The sequence below is a fragment of the Panulirus ornatus genome, chromosome 8 (genome assembly GCF_036320965.1).
Source record: "Panulirus ornatus isolate Po-2019 chromosome 8, ASM3632096v1, whole genome shotgun sequence".
Classification (NCBI taxonomy): domain Eukaryota; kingdom Metazoa; phylum Arthropoda; class Malacostraca; order Decapoda; family Palinuridae; genus Panulirus; species Panulirus ornatus.
In genome coordinates this window covers 45,208,923-45,235,049 of record NC_092231.1, presented here as the reverse complement: position 1 = coordinate 45,235,049, position 26,127 = coordinate 45,208,923, and the positions used below count along the sequence as shown (strand labels likewise).

At 40.6% G+C, this 26,127-nt stretch overlaps 1 protein-coding gene across 5 annotated transcripts in view; it reads left to right on the top strand.

Annotated features, from left to right (window-relative positions):
- The window catches only part of LOC139749930 (uncharacterized), a 100,144-nt gene that overhangs the window by 24,502 nt on the left and 49,515 nt on the right, over positions 1 to 26,127 (top strand). For 2 of the 5 annotated variants that reach the window (XM_071664350.1, XM_071664348.1), the window contains exons 3-4: positions 6,832 to 7,019; positions 7,263 to 7,355. In XM_071664350.1, coding sequence (XP_071520451.1) covers positions 6,832 to 7,019; positions 7,263 to 7,355 — 281 coding nt within the window. Of the gene's footprint in view, positions 1 to 6,818; positions 7,020 to 7,262; positions 7,356 to 26,127 lie in introns of all 5 variants that reach the window. The other 3 variants (XM_071664351.1, XM_071664349.1, XM_071664352.1) reach the window with 2 other exon arrangements.

Below are 26,127 nucleotides of genomic sequence, written 5' to 3'. Positions count from 1 at the left end.
AGTCGAGAACACTATCTCGGAAAGCAAAAATGGGTATGTTTGAGGGAATAGTGGTTCCAACAATGTTGTATGGTTGCGAGGCGTGGGCTATGGATAGAGATGTGCGCAGGAGGATGGATGTGCTGGAAATGAGATGTTTGAGGACAATGTGTGGTGTGAGGTGGTTTGATCGAGTAAGTAACGTAAGGGTAAGAGAGATGTGTGGAAATAAAAAGAGCGTGGTTGAGAGAGCAGAAGAGGGTGTTTTGAAATGGTTTGGGCACATGGAGAGAATGAGTGAGGAGAGATTGACCAAGAGGATATATGTGTCGGAGGTGGAGGGAACGAGGAGAAGAGGGAGACCAAATTGGAGGTGGAAAGATGGAGTGAAAAAGATTTTGTGTGATCGGGGCCTGAACATGCAGGAGGGTGAAAGGAGGGCAAGAAATAGAGTGAATTGGAGTCATGTGGTATACAGGGGTTGACGTGCTGTCAGTGGATTGAAGCAAGGCATGTGAAGCGTCTGGGGTAAACCATGGAAAGCTGTGTAGGTATGTATATTTGCGTGTGTGGACGTGTGTATGTACATGTGTATGGGGGGGGGGGGTTGGGCCATTTCTTTCGTCTGTTTCCTTGCGCTACCTCGCAAACGCGGGAGACAGCGACAAAGTATGAAAAAAAAAAAAAAAAATATATATATATATATATATATATATATATATATATATATTTTTTTTTTTTTTTTTTTTTTCACTTTTCTCTTGACCACCTTCCGCATACATTTATGCATCTTCCAGTCATTCGCACTACTTCTCTGCAACCATCATACCCTCACATTGATTAACTACTTTGATAGCTCCTTACAATTACTCAGAACATTTACAGGAATCACATACATTTTTTTCATACACAGTAACTTATTTTGCATCCATAGTAAAGAAATATATAGGTATATGTTTATTGGTCATTTTTTTCCTTATTTTTTCATCTGCTCATCTGTTTTGTCATATATTCTTTGAAAGGGGTGAATAGTAATGAAAAAAGTAATCATGATTGAATACACACACAATATAGACACATTCATGCCCTGAAAAATTCCATGTTAAATTTGTCCCTTCATATAGCGTACTAACCTCACTGGTAATGCTTTAGGATTTGGGCGAGCCAGGTATTGCATAAATTTGGGTATTGTACATGATACAGTGCATTTTAGTTATTACATATGTATTAATGGAAACATTGCTTTTCACTTTATTGTTTATGGGTTTTTTTTTTTTTCCCAAGAATATCTGTTTTCTTTCATGTTACTTTTTAATGGATTTTGTCTTTGTTTATTAATATTTTTTGTGCCTTACATAAGAACTAGCTATTATGGGTTGTGAGTGGAGGATTTTCCAGGGTTTGGTATGATGTCTTAATTAGTGAACTGTATTTGACAATTGTAGACACAGAGCATAATGTTGATGGAGGTCCTCTTGGTGTCCTGTAAATCAAACTTGTCATTCAGCTGCAGCAGTAAAAGAATTACCATCCTTTTAACAGGGTCACCTCCTCATATGACACTGAAGCATGGTGTATGAAATTTCGAAGTTTTGAGTAATTTAAGTATAAAATTTGTGAGTGAAATTTCAAGTATGAAACACTTTAAGTAAGGTTTATTAGTTTTGAAATTATTGTATATTAGGGATGTAACTATATCAGAGACTCTTTTATCTTTAGTCCATTTTCTAGGAATCAAAAAGTCTTGAAAGGAAAATACAAATTCATGTGAAGTGTTTTAATGGTTGCTTTAAATATAGAAAATGATCTTACCTGAAATTTATTTTGACAAGTTATTCATGCTCAAATTCATCCTCAGTATTATTCATTGGTAATAAAATGAATGAGTGAAAAGATTTTGTCTTCAGGATGTGTGGTTTATTTTAATTATTTTTTTACCAATATTGTATTCATGCATATATTCTCACTAGAAAATGTAATGAGGTCTACACAAATTCAGAATCTATCAGTTATGATATTTTAGAGACAACAGTCTAAAGATTTGGTCTTTTGTTGTAAATGTATTTTTGAATATCTTATCATAAGGTCATCCAGTTGAGCTGTAGATTGTTCTCACTTGGTAAGATGATCATTAACCCTTTCGCTGAGGATGCTACATATGTAGTATTGCCTTTTATTCCATACACTATAGATTGTACAAATAGGGATTTCTGCTTTCAGAATGCTATGCAAGATGTTGAAAGGTAAACTTTTATATTGAATTACCTATACTGCATGTAATGACACATGAAATTGATGTGAATTGCTTCAGTCATATGTGCTCAGGATTGAACATGGCATTAGTTGAATGATGATAGTCTTCACTCACTAGTGATCATAGGTTTGGTGCTGTGTACATATAGGTAAAATAGTTTTTTTTTTGTGATTATGATGTTCAATGCTACCAAAATAGTTTATTTTGTGATTATGATGTTCAATGCTACCCACCATGTGTTGCTATGTAGTAAATCAGATACTTTGCAGAGCAGTATGACAGTGTTGTGCAGCCTTGGGAGCAGAGGAAAGTCCAGATGATTTCATGGATTTAGTAGATATCTTTTTTGATAATTATTAATGGAAAACAGACATCCATATGATTGATAAATGCAAGCACAAACAATACTCGTGTATCTGCCAACTTTGACTGACTTAGGAAAGCTACCTACATTAACCGATTGATGCTTCACAGTACTTTTAGAAAAAACTGCACTGGAACTAGTTCGATATTTTTTGCAATCTTGTGCTAGTATTCCATTTACTGTTACAAATATGAATATATGTATAGGGTTGATAGAGATAATTTGTGGAAGGTCTTAAGAATATATGGTGTGGGAGGTAAAGTGCTAGAAGCAGTGAGAAGTTTTTATCAAGGGTATAAGGCATGTGTACAAGTAGGAAGAGTGGAGAGTGATTGGTTCCGTGTGAAGGTCAGTCTGTGGCAGGGGTTTGTGATGTCCCCATGGTGGTTTCGTTTGTTTATGGGTGCAGTGGTGAGGGAGGTGAATGCAAGAGTTTTTGGGAGAAGAGCAAGTATGCAGTCTGTTTGGGATGAGAGGGCCTGAGAAGTGAGTCAATTGTTGTTTGTCGATGACATAGCACTGATGGCTGATTTGAGTGAGGAACTGTGAAAGTTGGTGACTGAGTCTGGAAAAGTTGCGAAAGGAGAAAGTTGAGAGTAATTGTGAATAAGATCAAGGTTATTAGGTTCAGCAGGGTTGAATGACAAGTTAGCTGAGATGTTAGTTTGAATGGAGAAAAAGTGGAGGAATTGAAGTGTTTTGAATATGTGCGAGTGGACTTGACAGCAAATGGTACTATGGAAGTGGAGGTGAGTCATAGGATGGGGGAGGGGATGAAGGTTCTGGGAGCAATGAGAATGTGTGGAAAGAGAGAATGTTATCTTGGAGAGCAAAACTGGGTATGTTTGAAAGTGTTGTAGTTCCAACAGTATTATATGGTTGCAGGGCATGGGCTATGGATAGGGTTGTATGGAGGAGGGTGGATGTGTTAGAAATGAAATGTTTTAGGACAGTATGTGGTTTGATCAAGTAAGTGATGAAAGGGTAAGAGAGATGTGTAGTAATAAAAAGAATGTGGTTGAGAGCACAGAAGAGGATGTGTTGAAATGATTTGGACATGTTGAGAGAATGAGTGAGGAAAGGTTGATAGAGAGGATATATGTGTCAGAGGTGGAGGGAACAAGAAGTGGGAGACCAAATTGTAAATGGAAGGATGGAGTGAAAAAGATATTGAGCGATTGGGGCCTAAACATACAGGAGGGTGAGATGCGTGCAGGGAATCGAATTAATTGGAATGATGTGGTATATTAGGGTTGACAGCATGGTTGATGTACTGTCATTGGACTGAACCAGGACATGTGGAAGGTGAACCAGGGTATGTGAAAAGTCTGGGGTAAACCATGGAAAGGTCTGTGGTCCCTGATGTGGATAGGGGCACTGTGGTTTCTGTGCATTACACATGATGGCTAGAGACTGAGTTTGAACGAATGTGGCCTTTTTCTCTGCTTTCCTGGCACTGCTTTGTTGAAGCGAGTGAGACAAATGAGAGTTAGGGTGAGTGAGTATCAGTAAACTTTATGAAGAATAAGATGTTTTGGAAGGAGGTTAATAATGTCCAAAAAATAAGACCAAAAAGGGACATCGGTGAAGGGAGCAAAAGGGGAAGTAGTATCAGATAGTAATGAAGAGAGGAGATGGAGTGAGTATTTTGAAGGATTGTTGAATGTGTTAATGATAAGGAGGCAGATGTAGCATAGGTTGCGAATTGAGAGAGTCGTGGGTAAAGGTTTGTTGAAGAGAGATGATGTGTTGAAAACCTTACTAAAGATGAAATGTGGTAAGACAGTTAAAGTGGATGGTATTGCAGTTGAATTTAGAAAGTGGGTGAATGTGTTGTTGATTGGTTAGTTAGGATTTTCATTGTCTGAATGATTCACAGTGAGATGCCTGATGATTAGCAGAATTCATATCTATTGCTATTTTATAAGGGCAAATGGAAGAAAGGAGAGTGTTGAAATTACAGTGGTATAAGTTTTTTGAGTGTACCTGGTAAGGTGTATGACAGGTTAGTGATTGAGAGGGTGAAGACACAGAGCATCAGAATGGTGAGAAGTAGTAGCATTGTGGTTTCAGAACTGGTAGAGTATGTGTGGATCAGGTGTTTGCTTTAAAGAATGTATGAGAAATATTTAGAGAAACAGATGGATCTGTATGTGGCATTTATGGATCTGGAGAAAGCCTGTGATAAGGTTGATAGAGATGCCTTATGGGAGGTCTTACAATATATGGTGCAGGAGGAAAGCTGCTTGAAGCATGGAAGTTTTTATGAAGGGAGTAAGGCATGCATACGTGTAAGAAGAGAGGAGAGTAAATGGTTTCATTTGATGATTGGTATGTGGCAAAGGTGTGTGATGTCACCATGGGTGTATAATTTGTTTATGGATGGTTGTGGTGAGGGAGGTAAATGTGAGTGTTTTGGCAAGAGTTGTGAGTATTCAGTCTGTAGGGATGAGAGGGCCTGGAAAGTTAGTCAGTTGTTTGCTGATGATACAGGATTCGTGGCTGATTTAAGTGAGAAATGGCAGAGGTTGGTGATGGAGTTTGGAATAGTGTGTGAAAGGAATAAGTTTTGAGTAAATGTGAATAGAGTTTATTAGTTTTAACAGGATTATAGGACAGAGTAGTTGGGGTGTAAGTTTGAATGGAGAAACTTGAAGGAAGCAAAGTGTTTTTGTTACCTGGGAGTAGACATAGCAGTGAATGGCACTATAGATGTGGAAGTGTCATAGGGTGGGGGAGGAGGAAGAAGGTTCTGGGAGATCTGAAGATTGCGTGGGAAGAGAGATCGTTGTCTTGGAGGGCAAGAATGGGTTTGTTTCAAGGTATTGTAAACCCAACAATATTATCAAGTTATGGTACAACTCAGGGAAGGGAAAAATGTTTTTTCCACCGTGACATATCAGTGATTGAGGCAGTAAAGGGAAATTACAGGCCTGCTTAAATTTGATATATTCAGCATAGGGGTTAAGATTTGCACAGATAATCAAAACCCCTATTTTTTTGATGAATTTCAATTGTACACAGTTATTGAAGGGATACACATTTGGCTTTTAATTCCTACCTTTGAACCACTTTAATACATTTAGTTCACCTTTGACCCTGCTTGGCCTCTGTGGGGCCCCACCTCCCATTTTGACAAGTGCATCCTTGCCATTCTAACCAATATTGCATGTTTCTTCTGAACTCTCCTCTTTAGATATATCAAAATGAGAGTTTTTTATTCTGATAAACTCATTCAGCACCCTCCCATTTTTGAAAGGCTTAGCGATGCTTATATGTATGATGGGGCAGATGGGCCCTGGGACCTGGGTGGATAGGGCAGAGGGGGGTTACACTTGATGCCATGGACATACATCAAAGAGGGGAGTGTCAAAAAAAGGCATTTGAGTATCCCCCATGCTCGCTGGAGGGTCACTGATGTTTTCAAGTTGTTCCAGTGACCCATCCCTTGTTTGGGTTACCATCTATGGGTAACAGCACGGAAATTATTAAAGCTTTCAAAATGAACACTGTAAAGATCGAAGTAAAATAAATCGTAATACTTTTTCCCTTTTTGCCATAGTTTAAAGCTTAGTATTGTGTGTGTGTGTGTGTGTGTGTGGAGCTCGAATGCACAACTCTCCTAAATGTGGTCACATATACTGTTCTCACATGTGCAAGGAGATTTTCCCAAAAATATCTTGTAGAACTGGTAAAGTATATTTAAGAACAGCAATGTAGCCTGTGTTTACAAGTTTCTTTTGTTATTCTAACCTTCATTCTTGGTAGTTATAAATTATATATGGTATATGTCTTCATTTAGGTATCATTTATTTCTTAGTTGGTTATTTTCAGTGAGTAAGGAGATGAAAAAACTGTTTTTAAGGATTTGCTTGAAAGGATATGATAAGACACACTGTATTTTCTATGTTCCAAGATTTTCTTTCCAGTGAATACTTATTTTTGTTTTTAAGTATCACGTTCCTGTTAAGGGTTAAGTTAGGTAATTGATGAACATCAATTTTGATTGATAATTTTTTATGAGAATTAACAAAATTTTTGAGGTGCATAAGAAGTTTTGATTATTTTCATATACACAAAAAAATTGTAAGCTAGGATGCCTAGACTTTTCCATATATTTTTTATAACTACATTTCTTGTCAGTTTCTGGAAATTGCTTCTTCATATTTCCCTGGGTGTCTGAGCCAGACAACTAACACTTTTCCTTGTGCGTTGACCCAGCACCTCCCTACAGGACTCGGATGATGAACTGCCACACCACAACCAGCAAAAAGAAAAAGGAAATGTAAGACCATCAAGCAGCTCTGCAAGGCCCCCAGGAGCATCACCACCAGGTTCTTCACCTAGAGCATCTCCACATACTGCCAATAGCAATGAAGGACACAAATATCACAGTGAAGCCAAAGAGGGACAGAGGTCCAGGTACTTAACAGGTTTTCTTTTATACCAATTTGGGTGGTGGTTCTTGTCGAAAGATGAACTTGTATATACTGTGTGCTGTACTCTAGTGATTTTTATGCTGGTTGTGTATGTCTTGAATTTTATTCACAGAATATGAAGCTATAACAAATTTAGATGGATTGCCAAGGTATTGAGTAATTTTTGCCCATTGTGTATCTTTTTTTTTTATGATTATTTATGCCTATCCTCCCCCTTCCTTGTTAGTCTTCAGGAACGCTTACTGGGTTTAGCTAGTGGGGGAGTTCAGCGAACATCACAAGGAGAGGACCGTGGTGGACCCAGAGATCGAAGAGAAAGGTGAGGTTCTTATAACCTTCTTGAAAATACGGAATCGTGTGAAAAGAATTTGTCTTTGCATGTCATAGTTTAAGAAAAGGATTTACTTTCTTGAATGTGTATTAGTATATATACAGTAAACCCTTGATTTAACAGACTGATAGGGTGGAAGGGGTGTCCGTTAAAGCTAAAAGTCCGTTGAATTGAATGTAACCTATTTCTGTGTCACATTTGTTCACATACTTTCTTTTAACTCCTCTATCACTGTAGGGCATAGTGTGTGGTACAATAGTTGGGCGGCAGGCACCCAGTAGTGTGGAAACGCTCACCAGGCAGTTGGAGGCAGGAGTCAGACTGAGATAGAGGTGATGCCACCCCTTTCCTGTGAAAGGATACTTCCTTATGATAAAGTGAGGATGGACTACCTGCTTTCATTACACCTCTTACATAGCTCAGCGAGTAGGATTCGAAGATACATGGGGAAATCCCATTATTGCAAGGCTGCACACCTTCAGGAGATGGAGTGCACCCAAGGAAATCACCTCGGACTGGGAACCAATCTAGTCATACAGGTGTTGATGGGCAACCTGGGTGATGGAGATGGAGCGCACCCAAGGAAATCACGTCGGACTGGGAACCAATCTAGTCATACAGGTGTTGATGGGCAACCTGGGTGATGGAGGTAGCTGCCCAACAGCAAAGCAACTTAGGCTATGCTCCAATGCCTCAGCACCCTCCTAAGAGAGGGGGATAAGTCACCCACACGGCTGGCAGCAGGAAGACAGTCGTGAAATGGTATCCCAGCACCCCAGCAATATTTTCTGATAAACCAGCGATGGAGAACTGCTCTGCAAAACAGGGAGCTGGCAATAGCAGAGAGACGGGCTCACATGCAAGGCAGCCCAACAGGTGATGCGGCTATGCTGCCTCAGCTGTCTGTGGGCACCCCTTTCTGCATGCAGGACTTCGCTTCAAAGGTGTGGGACAGGTTGGGCATGGTAGTGGAGGTGAAGCCACATAATACAATACTCAATGACAGTGGACAGCAGTGGCCACCTGTTTTTGCGAAACTGATGTCTTTTATGCCCCCGGGTTTTGCCAATCTCCATGACACATGCAGGTCAAGGGGAGCACCCGCCAGTAGTAGCTTCACCCCCAGTTGTAGCAACACCAAGCCTCAGGTGGCAGTGCACTCACCATGTGAGACACTTCCCCACACACTTACTAGATTATGTTTGTGGTGGCTCCTGTGAAGAGTGAACACACTAATTTGTTATGTCATTTTTGTTCTGCTCGCATGTAAAGGAATTGTATTGTTGCTGAGCAGTGATTTGTGTGTATATTTGCCATATTCCTTGTCGAATTTTAATTTCATTCTCTTTTTTGTTGTTGCTTTCTGGTTTTTAGTTTCTTGTTGTAACAAAATGTCACATTTATTTACCAAAATCTCATGAGGGGGTTTAGGGTTTAGTGTGTGGTACGATAGTTGGGTGGTGGGCACCTGGCAGCTTGCAAACACTCGCCGGGCAGTTGGAGGTAGGAGTCAGACTGAGATAGAGGTGATGCCACCCATCTGTGAAAGGATATTTCTTTATGATAAGGTGAGGATGGACTTCCTGCTTTCATTGCACCTCTTACAATCACTTGATGCCATATTGAATTGTAAGGATTGCAAAATTATTTATTAGTCACAATTCTGAAATAACAGAAACACTGTATACAACCTGACAGCACGATAGTTTGAGACAGACTGAGACCGAAACAAAGCTGGTCTACCCCACACTACCAAAAAGAAGTGCGATATGAAGTGTGCATGGTTATGCATTTGAGATTTTTTAATTTTTAGGATTTCTTCCCACGTATTCTCTGCGTGTCGTAGAAGGCGACTAAAAGGGGAGGGAGCGGGGGGGCTGGAAATCCTCCCTTCTCGTTTTTTTTTTATTTTCCAAGAGAAGGGACAGAGAAGGGGGCCAGTTGAGGATATTCCCTCAGAGGCCTAGTCCTCTGTTCTTAACGCTACCTTGCTAACGCAGGAAATGGCGAATAGTTTGAAAGAAAGAAAGAATGTACTGTAGCATTATTAGTCATTGAAATCCAAAATCCATTAAATTAGGGTCTGTTAAATTGAGGGTTTGTTATACTGTTGGTTAAGAGCAACTTATTTGTCCGGTAGGATCTCCTTTGCAAAGTAGCAAAGCAGTTTGTGTAGAACCCCTTCCTTACACCGTTACGAGATGCCCATTACCTTCTCCTTCCTCTCTACTTTTAATCTTCCCATGCCTAGATAGTACCTCTTTTTGCTGTAACATAAAGTCCCATATTTCATCATACTGATGTTCTTCTGAAGTCCATTCAATCTCAACTTTACTGCTGGTTGTACATTTGTCAAATGTGTGTCTGGGTAATAGGATAGCAAGTCTCTATCAGGGATTGGAGTATCCCTGTCCTTATTGCTAGCCTTTGGGGTTGGGAATGGGAGAACCAGCTTTATGATACTTTCTTTATAATGTGCATGTGGCTTTTGATGAAGAAGTATGGCCCCTGCTGTTTTTCAGCAAGAATTGTAGGTTCTTACAATTAAGAGGCATAAAAGATGAAAGTAACAGAACAGAATAGAGAAATGAGTGATTAGGTGAGTATGGGGTTCTGTGCACAAATAATAGTGATTAAAGAATGTGTAGATTGTGAGTGTCAACAGGCATAAGTGTTACAGGTTCATATTTTACACACAAAGATATTCAGGAATCCACTTAGTTAGAGCTGTCATAGATAGGAAAACATATCAGGCATTGGTTGTAGAGTATTGTGATCTTTTTCATACATGCTTTCCTATCCCTGCGTAGCGAGCTAGTGTTTGGAACAGATGAAGAATGGTCTCATTCTCTCACAACCACTCTCTAGCTGTCCTGTACAGTGCACTGAAACTGTGCCTACCATCAACTGCCAAGTCCCGCAGGCTTTAAAGCATGTCGCCCCAGTAAACTACATTGCTCCAGTTCTCTGTGCCCTATGCATACATACTTAACACCCTCCTGTATGAAAAGAATGTAGTCAGAAGGCAAAAACAGGAGTGAATGGTTTGTCAAGCCTTCCAAGGTAAGTTTATCCATTTCAATATGCTATGGGTGTTTGTACCTCCAGACCCTGTTGGGTGAGCTACCACCTCTGTATCAGAGAATCATGGCTAGAGTGTGGGATCCCTCTGGTTTAGCTACCTTAATTTTGCTGATATTCCAAAAAAACTGCAGAAACTGGTGACTGAGTTTGGTAAAGAAGAAAGAAGAAAGCTGAGAGTAAATGTGAATAAGAGCAAGGTTATTAGGTACAGTAGGGTTGAGGGACAAGTCAATTGGGAGGTAAGTTTGAATGAAGAAAAACTGGAGGAAGTAAAGTGTTTTAGGTATCTGAGAGTGGAATTGGCAGCGGATGGAACCATGGAAGCAGAAGTGAATCATAGGGTGGGGGAGGGGGCAAAAGTTCTGGGAGCGTTGAAGAATGTGTGGAAGTCAAGAACATTATCTCGGAAAGCAAAAATGGGTATGTTTGCAGGAATAGTGGTTCCAACAATGTTTTATGGTTGCGAGGCATGGGCTATGGATAGAGTTGTGTGGAGGAGGGTGGATGTGCTGGAAATGAGGTGTTTGAGGACAATATGTGGTGTGAGGTGGTTTGATCAAGTTAGTAATGATAGGGTAAGAGAGATGTGTGGTAATAAAAAGAGTATGGTTGAGAGAGCAGAAGAGGGTATTTTGAAGTGGTTTGGTCACATGGAGAGAATGAGTGTGAAAAGATTGACCAAGAGGATATATGTGTCAGAGGTGGAGGGAACGAGGAGAAATGGGAGACCAAATTGGAGGTGGAAAGATGGAATGAAAAAGATTTTGAGTGATTGGGGCCTGAACATGCAGGAGGGTGAAAGGCATGCAAGGAATAGAGTGAATTGGAACAATGTGGTATATCGGGGTCGACATGTTGTCAATGGATTGAACCAGGGCATGTGAAGCGTCTGGGGTAAACCATAGAAAGTTGTGTGGGGCCTGGATGTGGAAAGGGAGCTGTGGTTTCAGTGCATTATTACATGACAGCTAGAGACTGAGTGTGAACGAATGTGGCCTTTGTTGTCTTTTCCTAGCGCTACCTCGCACACATGAGGGGAGAGGGGTTTTTTATTTCATGTGTGGTGGGGTGGCGATGGGAATGAATAAAGGGAGACTATGAATTATGTACATGTGTATATATGTATATGTCTGTGTGTATATGTGTATGCATATGTTGAGATGTAAAGGTATGTATATTTGCGTGTGTGGACGTGTATGTATATACATGTGTATGTGGGTGGGATGGGCCATTCTTTCGTCTGTTTCCTTGCGCTACCTCACTAACGCGGGAGACAGCGACAAAGCAAAATAAATAAATAGATATGTATTCCAAAAAAGTGAAGTGTTTTAGATATCTGGGAGTTGATTTGGCAGCTGATGGAACCATGGAAGCAGAAGTGAGTCACAGGGTGGGGAGGGGGCGAAGGTTCTGGGAGCATTGAAGAATGTGTGGAAGGTGAAAATGTTATATCGGAGAGCAAAAATGGATATGTTTGAAGGAATAGTGTTTCCAACAATGTTATATGGTTGTGAGGCATGGGCTATAGATAGGGTTATGCAGAGGAGGGTGGATGTGTTGGAATGAGATGTTTAAGGACAGTATGTGGTGTAAGGTGGTCTGATCGAGTAAATGATTAAAGGGTAAGAGAGATGTGTGGTAATAAAAAGAGTGTGGTTGAGAGAGCGAAAGAGGGTGTATTGAAATGGTTTGGTCACATAGAGAGAATGAGTAAGGAAAGATTGACAAAGGATATATGTCATAGAGGTAGAGAAAACGAGGAGAAGCAGGAGACCAAATTGGAGGTGGAAGGATGGAGTGAAAAAGATTTTGAGTGATCGGGGCCTGAACATATAGGAGGGTGAAAGGTGTGCAAGGAATAAAGTGAATTAGAATGATGTTGTATACTGGGGTCGACATGCTGTCAGTGGATTGAACTAGGGCTTGTGAAGTGTCTGGGGTAAACAATGGAAAGTTTTGTGGGGCCTGGATATGGAAAGGGAGCTGTGGTTATGGTGCATTACACATTACAGCTAGAGACTGAGTGTGAATGAATGTGGCCTTTGTTGTCTTCCTAGCACTACCTGATGCGCATGCGGGGGAAGGGGGATGCCATTTCGTGTGTGGCGGGGTGGCGGCAGGATTGGATGAAGGCAGCATGTCTGAATTTTTACATGTGTATATATGTATATATAAGGGAGTGGGGGGCTAGAAATCCTCCCCTCTCATTTTTAATTTTCCGAAAGAAGGAACAGAAAAGGGGGCTAAGTGAGGATTTCCTTCAAAGGCTCAGTCCTATGTTCTTAAAGTTACCTCACTAATGTGGGAAATGGTGAATAGTATGAAAAAAAATAAATATATGTATATGTCTGTTGGGGATGAGAGAGCTTGGGAAGTGAGTCAGTTGTTGTTCGCTGATGATGCAGCGCTGGTGGCTGATTCATGTGAGAAACTGCAGAAGCTGGTGACTGAGTTTGGTAAAGTGTGTGAAAGAAGAAAGTTAAGAGTAAATGTGAATAAGAGCATGGTTATTAGGTACAGTAGGGTTGAGGGTCAAGTCAATTGGGAGGTGAGTTTGAATGGAGAAAAACTGGAGGAAGTGAAGTGTTTTAGATATCTGGGAGTGGATCTGGCAGTGGATGGAACCATGGAAGCGGAAGTGGATCATAGGGTGGGGGAGGGGGCGGAAATTCTGGGAGCCTTGAAGAATGTGTGGAAGTCGAGAACATTATCTCGGAAAGCAAAAATGGGTATGTTTGAAGGAATAGTGGTTCCAACAATGTTGTGTGGTTGCGAGGCGTGGGCTATGGATAGAGTTGTGCGCAGGAGGATGGATGTGCTGGAAATGAGATATTTGAGGACAATGTGTGGTGTGAGGTGGTTTGATCGAGTAAGTAACGTAAGGGTAAGAGAGATGTGTGGAAATAAAAAGAGCGTGGTTGAGAGAGCAGAAGAGGGTGTTTTGAAATGGTTCGGGCACATGGAGAGAATGAGTGAGGAAAGATTGACCAAGAGAATATATGTGTCGGAGGTGGAGGGAACGAGGAGAAGTGGGAGACCAAATTGGAGGTGGAAAGATGGAGTGAAAAAGATTTTGTGTGATCGGGGCCTGAACATGCAGGAGGGTGAAAGGAGGGCAAGGAATAGAGTGAATTGGAGCGATGTGGTATACCGGGGTTGACGTGCTGTCAGTGGAGTGAATCAAGGCATGTGAAGCGACTGGGGTAAACCATGGAAAGCTGTGTAGGTATTTATATTTGCATGTGTGGACGTATGTATTTACATGTGTATGGGGGTGGGTTGGGCCATTTCTTTCGTCTGTTTCCTTGCGCTGCCTCGCAAACGCGGGAGACCGGCAAAAAAAAAAAAAAAAAATGTCTGTGTATGTATATGTATGTATACGTTGAAATGTATAGGTATGTATATGTGCGTGTGTGGGCGTTTATATATATACACGTGTATGTGGGTGGGTTGGGCCATTCTTTCATTTGTTTCCCTGCACTACCTCGCTAACACGGGAGACAGCGACAATGTATAATGAAATATATATATTTTATTTATTTTTTTATTTATTTTGCTTTGTCGCTGTCTCCTGCATTAGCGAGGTAACGCAAGGAAACAGACGAAAGAAATGGCCCGACCCACCCACATACTCATGTATATACATACACGTCCACACACGCAAATATACATACCTATACATCTCAACGTATACATATATATACACACACACAGACATATACATATATGCACATGTGCATAATTCATACTCTCTGCCCTTATTCATTCCCATCGCCACCCTGCCACATGAAATAACAACCCCCTCCCCCCCAAATGTGCGCGAGGTAGCACTAGGAAAAGACAACAAAGGCCATATTTGTTCACACTCATTCTCTAGCTGTCATGTAAAAATGCACCGAAACCACAGCTCCCTTTCCACATCCAGGCCCCACACAACTTTCCATGGTTTACCCCAGACGCTTTGCATGCCCTGGTTCAATCCATTAATAGCACGTCGACCCTGGTATACCACATCATTCCAATTCACTCTATTCCTTGCATGCCTTTCACCCTCCTGCATGTTCAGGCCCCGATCACTCAAAATCTTTTTCACTCCATCTTTCCACCTCCAGTTTGGTCTTCCACTTCTCCTTGTTCCCTCCACCTCTGACACATATATCCTCTTGGTCAATCTTTCCTCACTCATTCTCTCCATGTGACCAAACTATTTCAAACCACCCTCTTCTGCTCTCTCAACCACACTCTTTTTATTACCACACATCTCTCTTACCCTATTATTACTTACTCGATCAAACCACCTCACACCACATATTGTCCTCAAGCATCTCATTTCCAGCACATCCACCCTCCTCCGCTCAACTCTATCCATAGCCTATGCCTCGCAACCATATAACATTGTTGGAACCACTATTCCTTCAAACATACCCATTTTTGCTTTCCGAGATAATGTTCTCGACTTCCACACATTCTTCAACGCTCCCAGAACTTTCGCCCCCTCCCCCGCCCTATGATTCACTTCCGCTTCCATGTGTGTGTGTAAGTGGATGTCTTTCTTTGTTTCCTGGAGGTACTTCACAAATGCAGGAAACAACAATCAAGTATGAAAAAAATTTAAAGAATGTTAATGTCTTGTAGATAAGAGGTCCCTCTATATTATTAACTGGGAGTCCTTTTTGGATGTTGAAATTTCTCTTCTTCCAATAACTTGCTTCCCTTATACAAAGGATTGATCTGTCCTCGTATGAAGTGCTGCTCTCATATCTTGTGTGGTTCTAGCTCTGCATCTTTACCTGACAGAGTTGAGTTGAAAGCAGTCCAGTTTTAAACTCTCCCATGTTAACTTCAAACCTTGATCTGCTTGCCCTATGCTGCAGTGTTGGTTCATTTACCCTCTTCTGTAGGTATTACTTTGGTTTTTGCTTTCATGAGCTAGGTGTTTGTTTGCCCCCAACATTGAATAGACCATGCAATACATGGAAGGGTGCTGCATCACATGATTACTTTGTGGCCATTAGCAACTCAAGGATGGGCTGTTTTAATAATCGTTTCTTTCCCCACACTTGTAAGCTTTGGTACTCTCTACCCTCTCATATCATTCCCATTGACTATGACATGGCACATTTTAAAAGGCAGGTTTTTCATTGCCCAGCTTTGGTGTGGACTTTTGTCCATGAATGGAGCTAGCAGTGAAAAAAGAATTACAGTACCAGAGTGGTTTGGGTCACTGTTGTAAGTGCCTGTAGTGACCAAAAGACACTTAGCAGCCATACAGTGCCCAAATATTGGCAAGGGGATGTAAATAAAGCCTGTGAATTTTAGCTTTACATATACATCACTCAGCTTGCCCCAGACATTACTACATATATAACTCCTGGCCTATCTGTTTGTTTATCCATAGCTATTATGCTTGTTCCCTCTTAGAATTTCCTTAAGGGGGTGGCCATGACAGTAGTCTCCATTATGGATAAACTCCATTACTTTTACCTTTTGTTTCTACCTAATGCTCTAGCCTAAATGTTCCTCCCTGCTACTTCAATCCATTGCTCCTACCATTTTGCTAAAATACAGAGTTAACACATGGTGCTCACCACAGGAAAATCTAGAGTTATGAAGAAGAAGCTGTGTGAGCTAAGTGTTGTCACGTGCTATGTATGGCAAGGAGAAATTGTATGTTTGAGGATAGAATGCAGGTGAGGCAGAGAGAAAAAACACAGCTACTTGAGTCAGAGGAGTACAACTTGATGACCAGTGAAGTTGTGGCTCACTAACACAGCTGCCACTTACCCTCTTGATAGCCAGGTAGTATACTTAGTTATTAGTTGCAAACTAACTGATACTTATTACTCTTGGCATTTAGGGTTTTAAGGGAGGAAACCAGGAGGATACACTGAATTACAGATAAGTCTACCCAACAAGTATGGTCTGTAAAGTACTGAAAAAGATAATCAAAAATCATATGAATGTGCACTTGCTAAGGAGTAACAACCAATGTGAGAGATAGCATGGTTTCAGAGAAAGGAGAACAACCCTCTCAAATTTCTGTGAGAGAGTGAGTTTCATTTTTGACAACTCTGGATGGATTATCTGAATTTGGACTGCCAGAAAGCATTTGACATTGTACCAATTAGGAGTCTGGTAAAGAATAAGTGGAAGACTGCCTTGATGAATATGCAGTTATTTTTATGGAAGGAAACAAAGAATAAATGTCAAGGGAATCTCAAAATGGATTGAGATCACTAGTGGCATCCCACAGGGTTCTGTTCAGGATGATTACTGTTCTTGATGTATGAAATGACTTGCCAGATACCTAAATATGTAAGTAAATGATGCTAAATTCATGAGGGAGGTAAAAAGTGAGGAGGATTGCATCACCATGCAGGGGAACCTAGGCAAGCTCAGAAATTGGTCTAATATACGGTTGATGAAGTTCAGCCTGAGTAAATGCAAAGTAATGAGAATGAGACACATCAAAAGAAGGCCTCAGCACTTGATATTATTTAGCAGGAAATAAGTATCAAGATTATATGCCTTAAGAGGGACATAGGAGTAAACATCATCCCTAACCTGTCACTGGAGACCCATTTTAGGAGAATCATGAAGGAGTCAAAGTGTCTGCTGGCAAATTTTAGAATAGCAAGTTCTTATTCTACAAAAAGCTGACATTTGAGTAAGATTCTCAAGTTTGGTCCCTGTACCAAAAGAAGATACAGAGCAGTGCAACAGATTTATCAGACTTAAGAGAGATAAGTTATAGGTAAAGGTTCAGAGTCTAACTTTGTCCACTATGGAAGTGAGAAGATTGAGGGATGACCTGATTACAACCTTAAGATTTTTTTTTTTAACTAGATTGATGATGCAGACATTGAACATTTCTTTGCAAGATGTAGGGATGGACAGCCAAAGGACATAATCTGAAATTAAACAAGAAACTTAAGGAATTTTATAGTGCTGGATAAGTGTCATAAACTGGAAGAGGATATGGTAAATGTGGACTGCATACAGTATTTTTAAAAATTGTATGATAGCAATGAAAGTTAGAGACAGGACACTGCAAATGTAAAATTCCTTCTGCACAACAGAAATATATAGTTACACACACACACACACACACACACACACATTGTCTACATTAAGGGTATTAAAGGGAAGGATTGTAGTTGATGATGTAAGGATATGTGAGGAATTGAATAAAAAGTTCAGAAGTGTTTCTCAGTGGAAGACTATAACCCCAACATCATTGAGATGGAATGGGCAAAAAGTTTTATGGGAAAAAATGAGATATCTAAAAGAGTCATTATCAGAAAAGTAAAAGAGATGAAATGGTCCTGATGAAATATCAGCATATGGCAGATGTGTGCTTGTACACTAAAAAAGCCTCTTGAAATATAGTTCAAGATGTCACAAGATAAAGGCAAAGTGCCAAAGGAATGGGAAAGGGCAGTTGCCATATTTGTTTGTAAAAAGGAGACCATGAACAAGCAATAAACCACAGACCGGTCTCACTGGCGATTGTTGCCTGTAAGGTTTTGAAAAAGATAATTTGAATGCAAATGGATAACTTTCTTGAGAGGAAAAATTACTTAAATTGGAAACAGTAAGGTATGTAGGAAGAGGTCGTGTGTACATTTAAGAAACCTCTTAGACTTCTACAAGATTGAGCTCTGCCATAGACCAGAGGGAAGGCTGGGTAGATTGTTTGTATCTGGGTTGCCAGACAGGACCTAACATAACTGCATGGAAGTTAATGAGAAAGCTGGATCACTGGGCAGAAATAAGGGGAAGGAGGAAACTCTTATGGTGGATAGAAGGTATTCTAAGTATAAGGGAAAAACGACGCATTTGAGAGAAGTCTTTTCAAAATGGGTAGAGGTCATTAGTGGAGTGCCTTTGGGCTCTGTTGTGGGACCATTACTCTTCTTTATCTATCTTAATCTCTTGCCTGAAGATATGGACAAAAACCTTAATATGATTACAGTTAATGCAAAGGTCGTGAGGGAAGTTAAAATCAAGGAGGATTGCATCATATTACAAGGGCTCTAGACAAACTCCCAACCTGGTCTGATATATGGTTGATGAAATTGAGCCAGAGTAAATATAAGATAATGAGGATGGGTCATAGTGAAAGAGGTGCTTGATGTGGTTATCATATAAGAGTAAACAAGCTACAGAAATCTTTGGGTGAGCAAGGCTTGAGAGTCAGGATTATATGTAACCTTTTGCCAGAATCTCACCTTAAGAGGATAGTTGAGAAAACCAAATGCCTGCTTGCAAGTATTGGAATAGCATTTAAGTTCATGGATAAGGAATTATTCAGTTTGTAAACTTCATAAAGAAGGCCAAAACTAGAATATAAAGATACCTTATATAATGATGAGATGCATTCTTGAGGAATGTCTTTTGAGCAAAAAATCCTTTAAGAGGTGTCATTTTAATATGGTCCCAATGGATATGCATTCCTAACAGTGTCAATTCTTACACTAGTAAATGTTATAGAATGACTTCATTCAGTGACAGTAATGGCTCTGCAGATGTTGTTTTGGTGTTTTTTAGGTAAAACAAAGACATTGTTAATATGAATGTTGTATGAAACTAAGATTAGTCAACATTCACAGTTTTGTTGGGGTTTGCAGTATTGTTGACCACTGCTACATGTTTCATCTGCACACTTACATCTGGCAAGCTCTCCATCATCTCCAGTGGCTTATTCCATGTGTGGAAAAAAATTTTGCATCTTGGGATGTAGTGAACTTGCTGTTTCCCACTGTTATAAAGTATTGTTATAATTGTAGAAGCTACTCCAAGGAACTGACCTACATGAGCCTGGCACTTGCCTGCCTCAGCCCTGCATATCACTTGCACCATTTTAAGTCTGTATTGATTACTTTCCGGACTCCTTGTATACTTTACCTTGCCCATACTTGCATGCTGTCTTTTCTGACATGGTGGGTTTAAATATTCTTAACATGTAAGAAATAGCTGAAAAGAGAGAGTGAAATTGGTGCAAATTATGGCAAGCTATACACAACTAAGAGAACGTAAAGAAAGATGGCAGTGGACATATTCATTGGTTTTTTTTCTTCTGTGTATGATGGATTTTTCCTTTTAATTTTTGTTTTTAATGACTACTGTGTATAATTTATTTACTAAATGAATATTTTTCCTGTCCTTAAATGAAAATCTGTTAACCAAGTTTCCATTAAAAGAGTTTCATCTGTTAAACAAGTTTCCATTAAAAGAGGCCTTTCTGTATGCTTCTTATTTGTGGTCACCATAGCAAAAGATGCACAAAGAGCTAATAGAGAAGGTCCAGAGGAGAGCAGCAAAGATAGCACCAAAAATGAGTCACAGGGAAAGGCTCTATGCTTTAAGTTTGCCCTCCTTGGAAGATAGAAGAATGAGAAGTGACTTGATCACGACCTTTAAGTTTTTGAAACAGATTAGTAATGTAGAGAGAGAGAACAGTTCTTTGAGAGCTGTAGGGATGGAACAACCAGAGAACATACCATGAAATTAAGATTGAAACATGTTAAAGATGAGAAAGTACTCTGTAATATTAGTTGTGGATGACTGGAATGAAATGACTGAAAACATGATTAATACAAACAGTGTACAGAAATTTAAGACGTTTTATGATGGAAAATGTTAAAGAGATGCAAGTCCCCAAATAGTGCAGATAGGTAGGAAAATGTTGAAGACATGGAGTCCCCAAATAGTGCAAATAGGTAATTACACAAAGCATGTGTTCCTTGTAGGATTTGGCAGTAAGCACTGTAGGCACATTATGCATTGATTACTGACCAATAATAGTTTGTCTTTATGAGTGATTATGTTTTTTGAAGTGTGATAGTGTCAAAAGAGCTTCCTTATATTCCATGTTCTGCTGACAGACATAACCAGCAGTTACATATCTCAGAGCCCCCAGCCATCTTCCTTATGACTAAGATAATGTATTCCTTCTCCCTTCCCCTGTCTCCCCATCCACTCCTACTGACACACCTGCACTTGCTTTCCTCCACCCCTTTCCATAAATTTGTGGTTTAATTCATATTTTACTCGTGTTTTCTCAATATTTGGTGCTTTGTTTAGTGACTGTAGACAAAGCTGGTAATTATATGTATTTATTTATTTTGCTAGTATAAAGAGGGTATAAAAAAAAAAAAAAAAAAAAAAAAAAATTTATTTTGCTTTGTCACTGTCTCCCGCGTTAGCGAGGTAGCGCAAGGAAACAGACAAAAGAATGGCCCAACCCACCCACATACACATGTATATACATACACGTCCACACATGCAAATATACATACCTATACATCTCAACGTATACATATATATACACACACAGACATATACATATATACACATGTACATAATTTATACTGTCTGCCTTTATTTATTCCCATCGCCACCTAGCCACACATGAAATAACATCCCCCTCCTCCTTCATGTGTGCGAGGTAGCGCTAGGAAAAGATAACAAAGGCCCCATTCGTTCACATTCAGTCTCTAGCTGTCATGTAATAATGCATCGAAACCACAGCTCCCTTTCCACATCCAGGCCCCACAGAACTTTCCATGGTTTACCCCAGGCGCTTCACATGCCCTGGTTCAATCCATTGACAGCACGTCGACCTCGGTATACCGCATTGTTCCAATTCACTCTATTTCTTGCACGCCTTTCACCCTCCTACATGTTCAGGCCCCGATCACTCAAAATCTTTTTCACTCCATCTTTCCACCTCCAATTTGGTCTCCCACTTCTCCTCGTTCCCTCCACCTCTGACACATATATCCTCTTGGTCAATCTTTCCTCACTCATTCTCTCCATGTGACCAAACCATTTCAAAACACCCTCTTCTGCTCTCTCAACCACACTATTTTTATTACCACATATCTCTCTTACCCTATTATTACTTACTCAATCAAACCACCTCACACCACATATTGTCCTCAAACATCTCATTTCCAGCACATCCACCCTCATGCACACAACTCTATCCATAGCCCACGCCTCGCAACCATACAACATTGTTGGAACCACTATTCCTTCAAACATACCCATTTTTGCTTTCCGAGATAATGTTCTCGACTTCCACACATTCTTCAAGGCTTCCAGAATTTTCGCCCCCTCCCCCACCCTATGATTCACTTCCGCTTCCATGGTTCCATCCACTGCCAAATCCACTCCCAGATATCTAAAACACTTCACCTCCTCCAGTTTTTCTCCGTTCAAACTTACCTCCCAATTGACTTTGACCCTCAGCCCTACTGTACCTAATAACCTTGCTCTTATTCACATTTACTCTCAACTTTCTTCTTTCACACACTTTACCAAACTCAGTCACCAGCTTCTGCAGTTTCTCATATGAATCAGCCACCAGCGCTGTATCAATTGCAAACAACGACTGACTCACTTCCCAAGCTCTCTCATCCACAATAGACTGCATACTTGCTCCTCTTTCCAAAACTCTTGCATTCAGCTCCCTAACAACCCCATCCATAAACAAATTAAACAACCATGGAGACATCATACACCCCTGCTGCAAACCTACATTCACTGAGAACCAATCACTTTCCTCTCTTCCTACACATACACATGCCTTACATCCTCGATAAAAACTTTTCACTGCTTCTAACAACTTGCCTCCCACACCATATATTCTTAATAACTTCCACAGAGCATGTCTATCAACTTTATCATATGCCTTCTCCAGATCCATAAATGATACATACAAATCCATTTGCTTTTCTAAGTATTTCTCACTTACATTCTTCAAAGCAAACACCTGATCCACACATCCTCTACCACTTCTGAAACCACACTGCTCTTCCCCAATCTGATGCTCTGTACATGCCTTCACCCTCACAATCAATACCCTCCCATATAATTTCCCAGGAATACTCAACAAACTTGTACCTCTAATTTGAGCACTCACCTTTGTCCCCTTTGCCTTTGTACAATGGCTCTATGCAAGCATTCTGCCAATCCTCAGGCACCTCACCATGAATCATACATACATTAAATAACCTTACCAACCAGTCAACAATACAGTCACCCTCTTTTTTTAATAAATTCCACTGCAATACCATCCAAGCCCGCTGCCTTGCCAGCTTTCATCTTCCACAAAGCTTTTACTACCTCTTCCCTGTTTACCAAATCATTTTCCCTAACCCTCTCACTTTGCACATCACCTCGACCAAAACACCCTATATCTGCCACTCTTATCATCAAACACATTGAACAAACCTTCAAAATACTCACTCCATCTCCTTCTGACATCACCACTACTTGTTATCACCTCCCCATTAGCCTCCTTCACTGAAGTTCCCATTTGTTCCCTTGTCTTATGCACTTTATTTACCTCCTTCCAAAACATCTTTTTATTCTCCCTAAAATCTGATGATGCTCTCTCACCCCAACTCTCATTTGCCCTCTTTTTCACCTCTTGCACCTTTCTCTTGACCTTCTGCCTCTTTCTTTTATACATCTCCCACTCATTTGCATTTTTTCCCAGTAAAAATCATCCAAATGCCTCTCTCTTCTCTTTCACTAATAATCTTACTTCTTCATCCCACCACTCACTACCCTTTCTAATCTGCCCACCTCCCACGCTTCTCATGCCACAAGCATCTTTTGCGCAAGCCATCACTGCTTCCCTAAATACATCCCATTCCTACCCCACTCCTCTTACCTCCTTTGTTCTCACCTTTTTCCATTCTGTACTCAGTCTCTCCTGGGACTTCCTCACACAAGTCTCCTTCCCAAGCTCGCTCACTTTCACCACTGTCTTCACCCCAACATTCTGTCTTCTTTTCTGAAAACCTCTACAAATCTTCACCTTCGCCTCCACAAGATAATGATCAGATATCCCTCCAGTTGCACCTCTCAGCACATTAACATCCAAAAGTCTCTCTTTCGCACGCCTATCAATTAACATGTAGTCCAATAACGCTCTCTGGCCATCTCTCCTACTTACATACGTATACTTATGTATATCTCTCTTTTTAAACCAGGTATTCCCAATCACCAGTCCTTTTTCAGCCCAGAAATCTACAAGCTCTTCATTTCCATTTACAACACTGAACACCCCATGTTTACCAATTATTCCCTCACCTGCCACATTACTCACTTTTGCATTCATATCACCCATCACTATAACCCAGTCTCGTGCATCAAAACCACTAATACACTTATTCAGCTGCTCCCAAAACACTTGCCTCTCGTGATCTTTCTTCTCATGCGCAGGTGCATATGCACCAATAATCACCCATCTCTCTCCATCAACTTTCAGTTTTACCCATATCAATCTAGAGTTTACTTTCTTACACTCTATCACATACTTACATCACTCCTGATTCAGGAGTAGTGCTACTCCTTCCCTTGCTCTTGTCCTCTCACTAACCCCTGACTTTACTCCCAAGACATTCCCAAACCACTCTTCCCCTTTACCCTTGAGCTTTGTTTCACTCAGAGCCAAAACATCCAGGTTCCTTTCCTCAAACATACTACCTATCTCTCCTTTTTTCTCATCTTGGTTACATCCACACACATTTAGACACCCCAGTCTGAGCCTTCGAGGAGGATGAGCACTCCCCGCTTGACTCCTTCTTCTGTTTCCCCTTTTAGAAAGTTGAAATACAAGGAGGGGAGGGTTTCTAGCCCCCCGCTCCCATCCCCTTTAGTCGCCTTCTAAGACACGTGAGGAATGCGTGGGAAGTATTCTTTCTCTCCTATCCCCAGGGATAAGCTGGTAAATATGCTTTGATAATTTGCACTAACAAATTGTTGTTACAAAACTGGTAGGTGCTTCTTTGTCCATGTTGGGGGTTAAAGATGGTGGACTTTAGGGAGATGTTTGGAGTCATTCTGAAATCCATCCCTCTGAAGTTTTGAGTCACCTGGTATGCAGGCCTTCCTAGGTTGACCAGACCCAACTTCTCTAGGAGGGATCATACAGTTTCTGCAAAAAACCTTGTTTGCTACCCCCATTCATTTTCAAAGGCAATGTCATACTAACATTTTAGTTCTTTGTCATCTCACCTTTGGCCTTTACCATCTGCAGACATCTGGGCAAGGTATTGACAAAGTTCTTGAAGTATTTTAGGTCATGTTTTGGGTCCATGTGGCCTTGATCTCCCAAATGAAGTGCGGCACTGATTGTTCTGAGCACTTAATGCACCTAGAAATCCTACATGTATCCACATTTTTTCTTTTTTTGCTTCCAGGCAATGATTTAGGCTTTCTCCTCAGTAAAGTAAGAGCCAGCCACCTTGAAGCACTGTAGGAAGAAATACATTTCCCCTAAGTGAAATAATCAAAATGAAATGGCATCCTGGAAGACTAAAGAAAGAACATCCTTCCCTCAAGATACCCATAGGCCCACAGAGGCAGCTTACTGTGCTCTTTCCTTTGGAAACACTAGTCACATTGACCAGATGTGATGTGATTTTCCCCTGAGAGCATCATATTCTTGTACCCATGATAAACCTTAGCCATGTATTGCCTTTGAAAATGCGTAGGGAGCAAACAGTGTTTTTTGCAGACACTCTTGGAAGAAAAAGTGTCCATATGGTGAATTTATCCCTGACAGTGCATCTTGAAATGTCACTTGCAGATGCATTTTCTTGCTTCAAAACAATGATACTGGCCTTTTCTTTCTGGGACATATTTTTTGGACCCATGATTAAGTAATTACTGGTAGAGGAAAAATGTCATCTAGAACATAAATAGCAAAAGTATCACTAAATACAAGGACCACAAACAAAAGTTGCATTCCTCCACTTTCAGTACCACAAGGTGCTGAAATATTATGTCATCTGACTTGAGACTTTACCATGCAGCCAGACACAGTATCTCCCAGTCATAAGCAAGGTTATTAGGTTCTGTAGGGTTAAGGGAAAAGCTAATTGGGATGTAAGTTTGAATGGAGAAAAATTGGAGGCAGTAAAGTGCTTTAGAAATTTGAGAGTGGACTTGGCAGCAATTGGAACCATGGAAGCATGAATGAGTCATAGGATGGGGAGGGGCCAAAGGGTCTGGGAGCAATGAAGAATGTGTGGAAAAAAGAGAACGTTATCTCAGAGAGCAAAAATCAGTGTATTTGAAAGATTAGTAGTTCTAACAATCGGTATGTGTGAAGGATTAGTAGTTCATATGATATTATATGGTTGCAAGGCATGGGCTATGGATAGGGTTGTGCAGAGGAGGGTGGATGTGTTGGAAATGAAATGTTTTAGGACTATGTAATGTGAGGTGGTTTGACCAAGTATGTAATGAAAGAGTAAGAGAAATGTGTGGTAATTAATAGAGTGTGGCTGAGAGAGCAGAAGAGGGAATGATGAAATGGTTTGTACATATGGAGAGAATGAGTGAGGAAAGGTTGGCAAAGATGATATATGTGTCAGGGGTGGAGGAAAGAAGAAGCGGAGACCAAATTGGAGGTGAACCATGAAATGGAAAAGATTTTGAGTGATCAGGGCCCGAACATGCTGGAGGGTGTAAGGCATGCATGGAATAGAGTGAATTGGAACAATGTGGAATACCGGGGATCAACGTACTGGCATTGGACTGAACCAGGCCATGAGAAGCATCTGGGGTAAACAATGGAAAGGTTTGTGGGGCCTGGATGTGGATAGGGAACTGTGGTTTCAATGCATTACACATAACAGCTAGAGACTGAGTA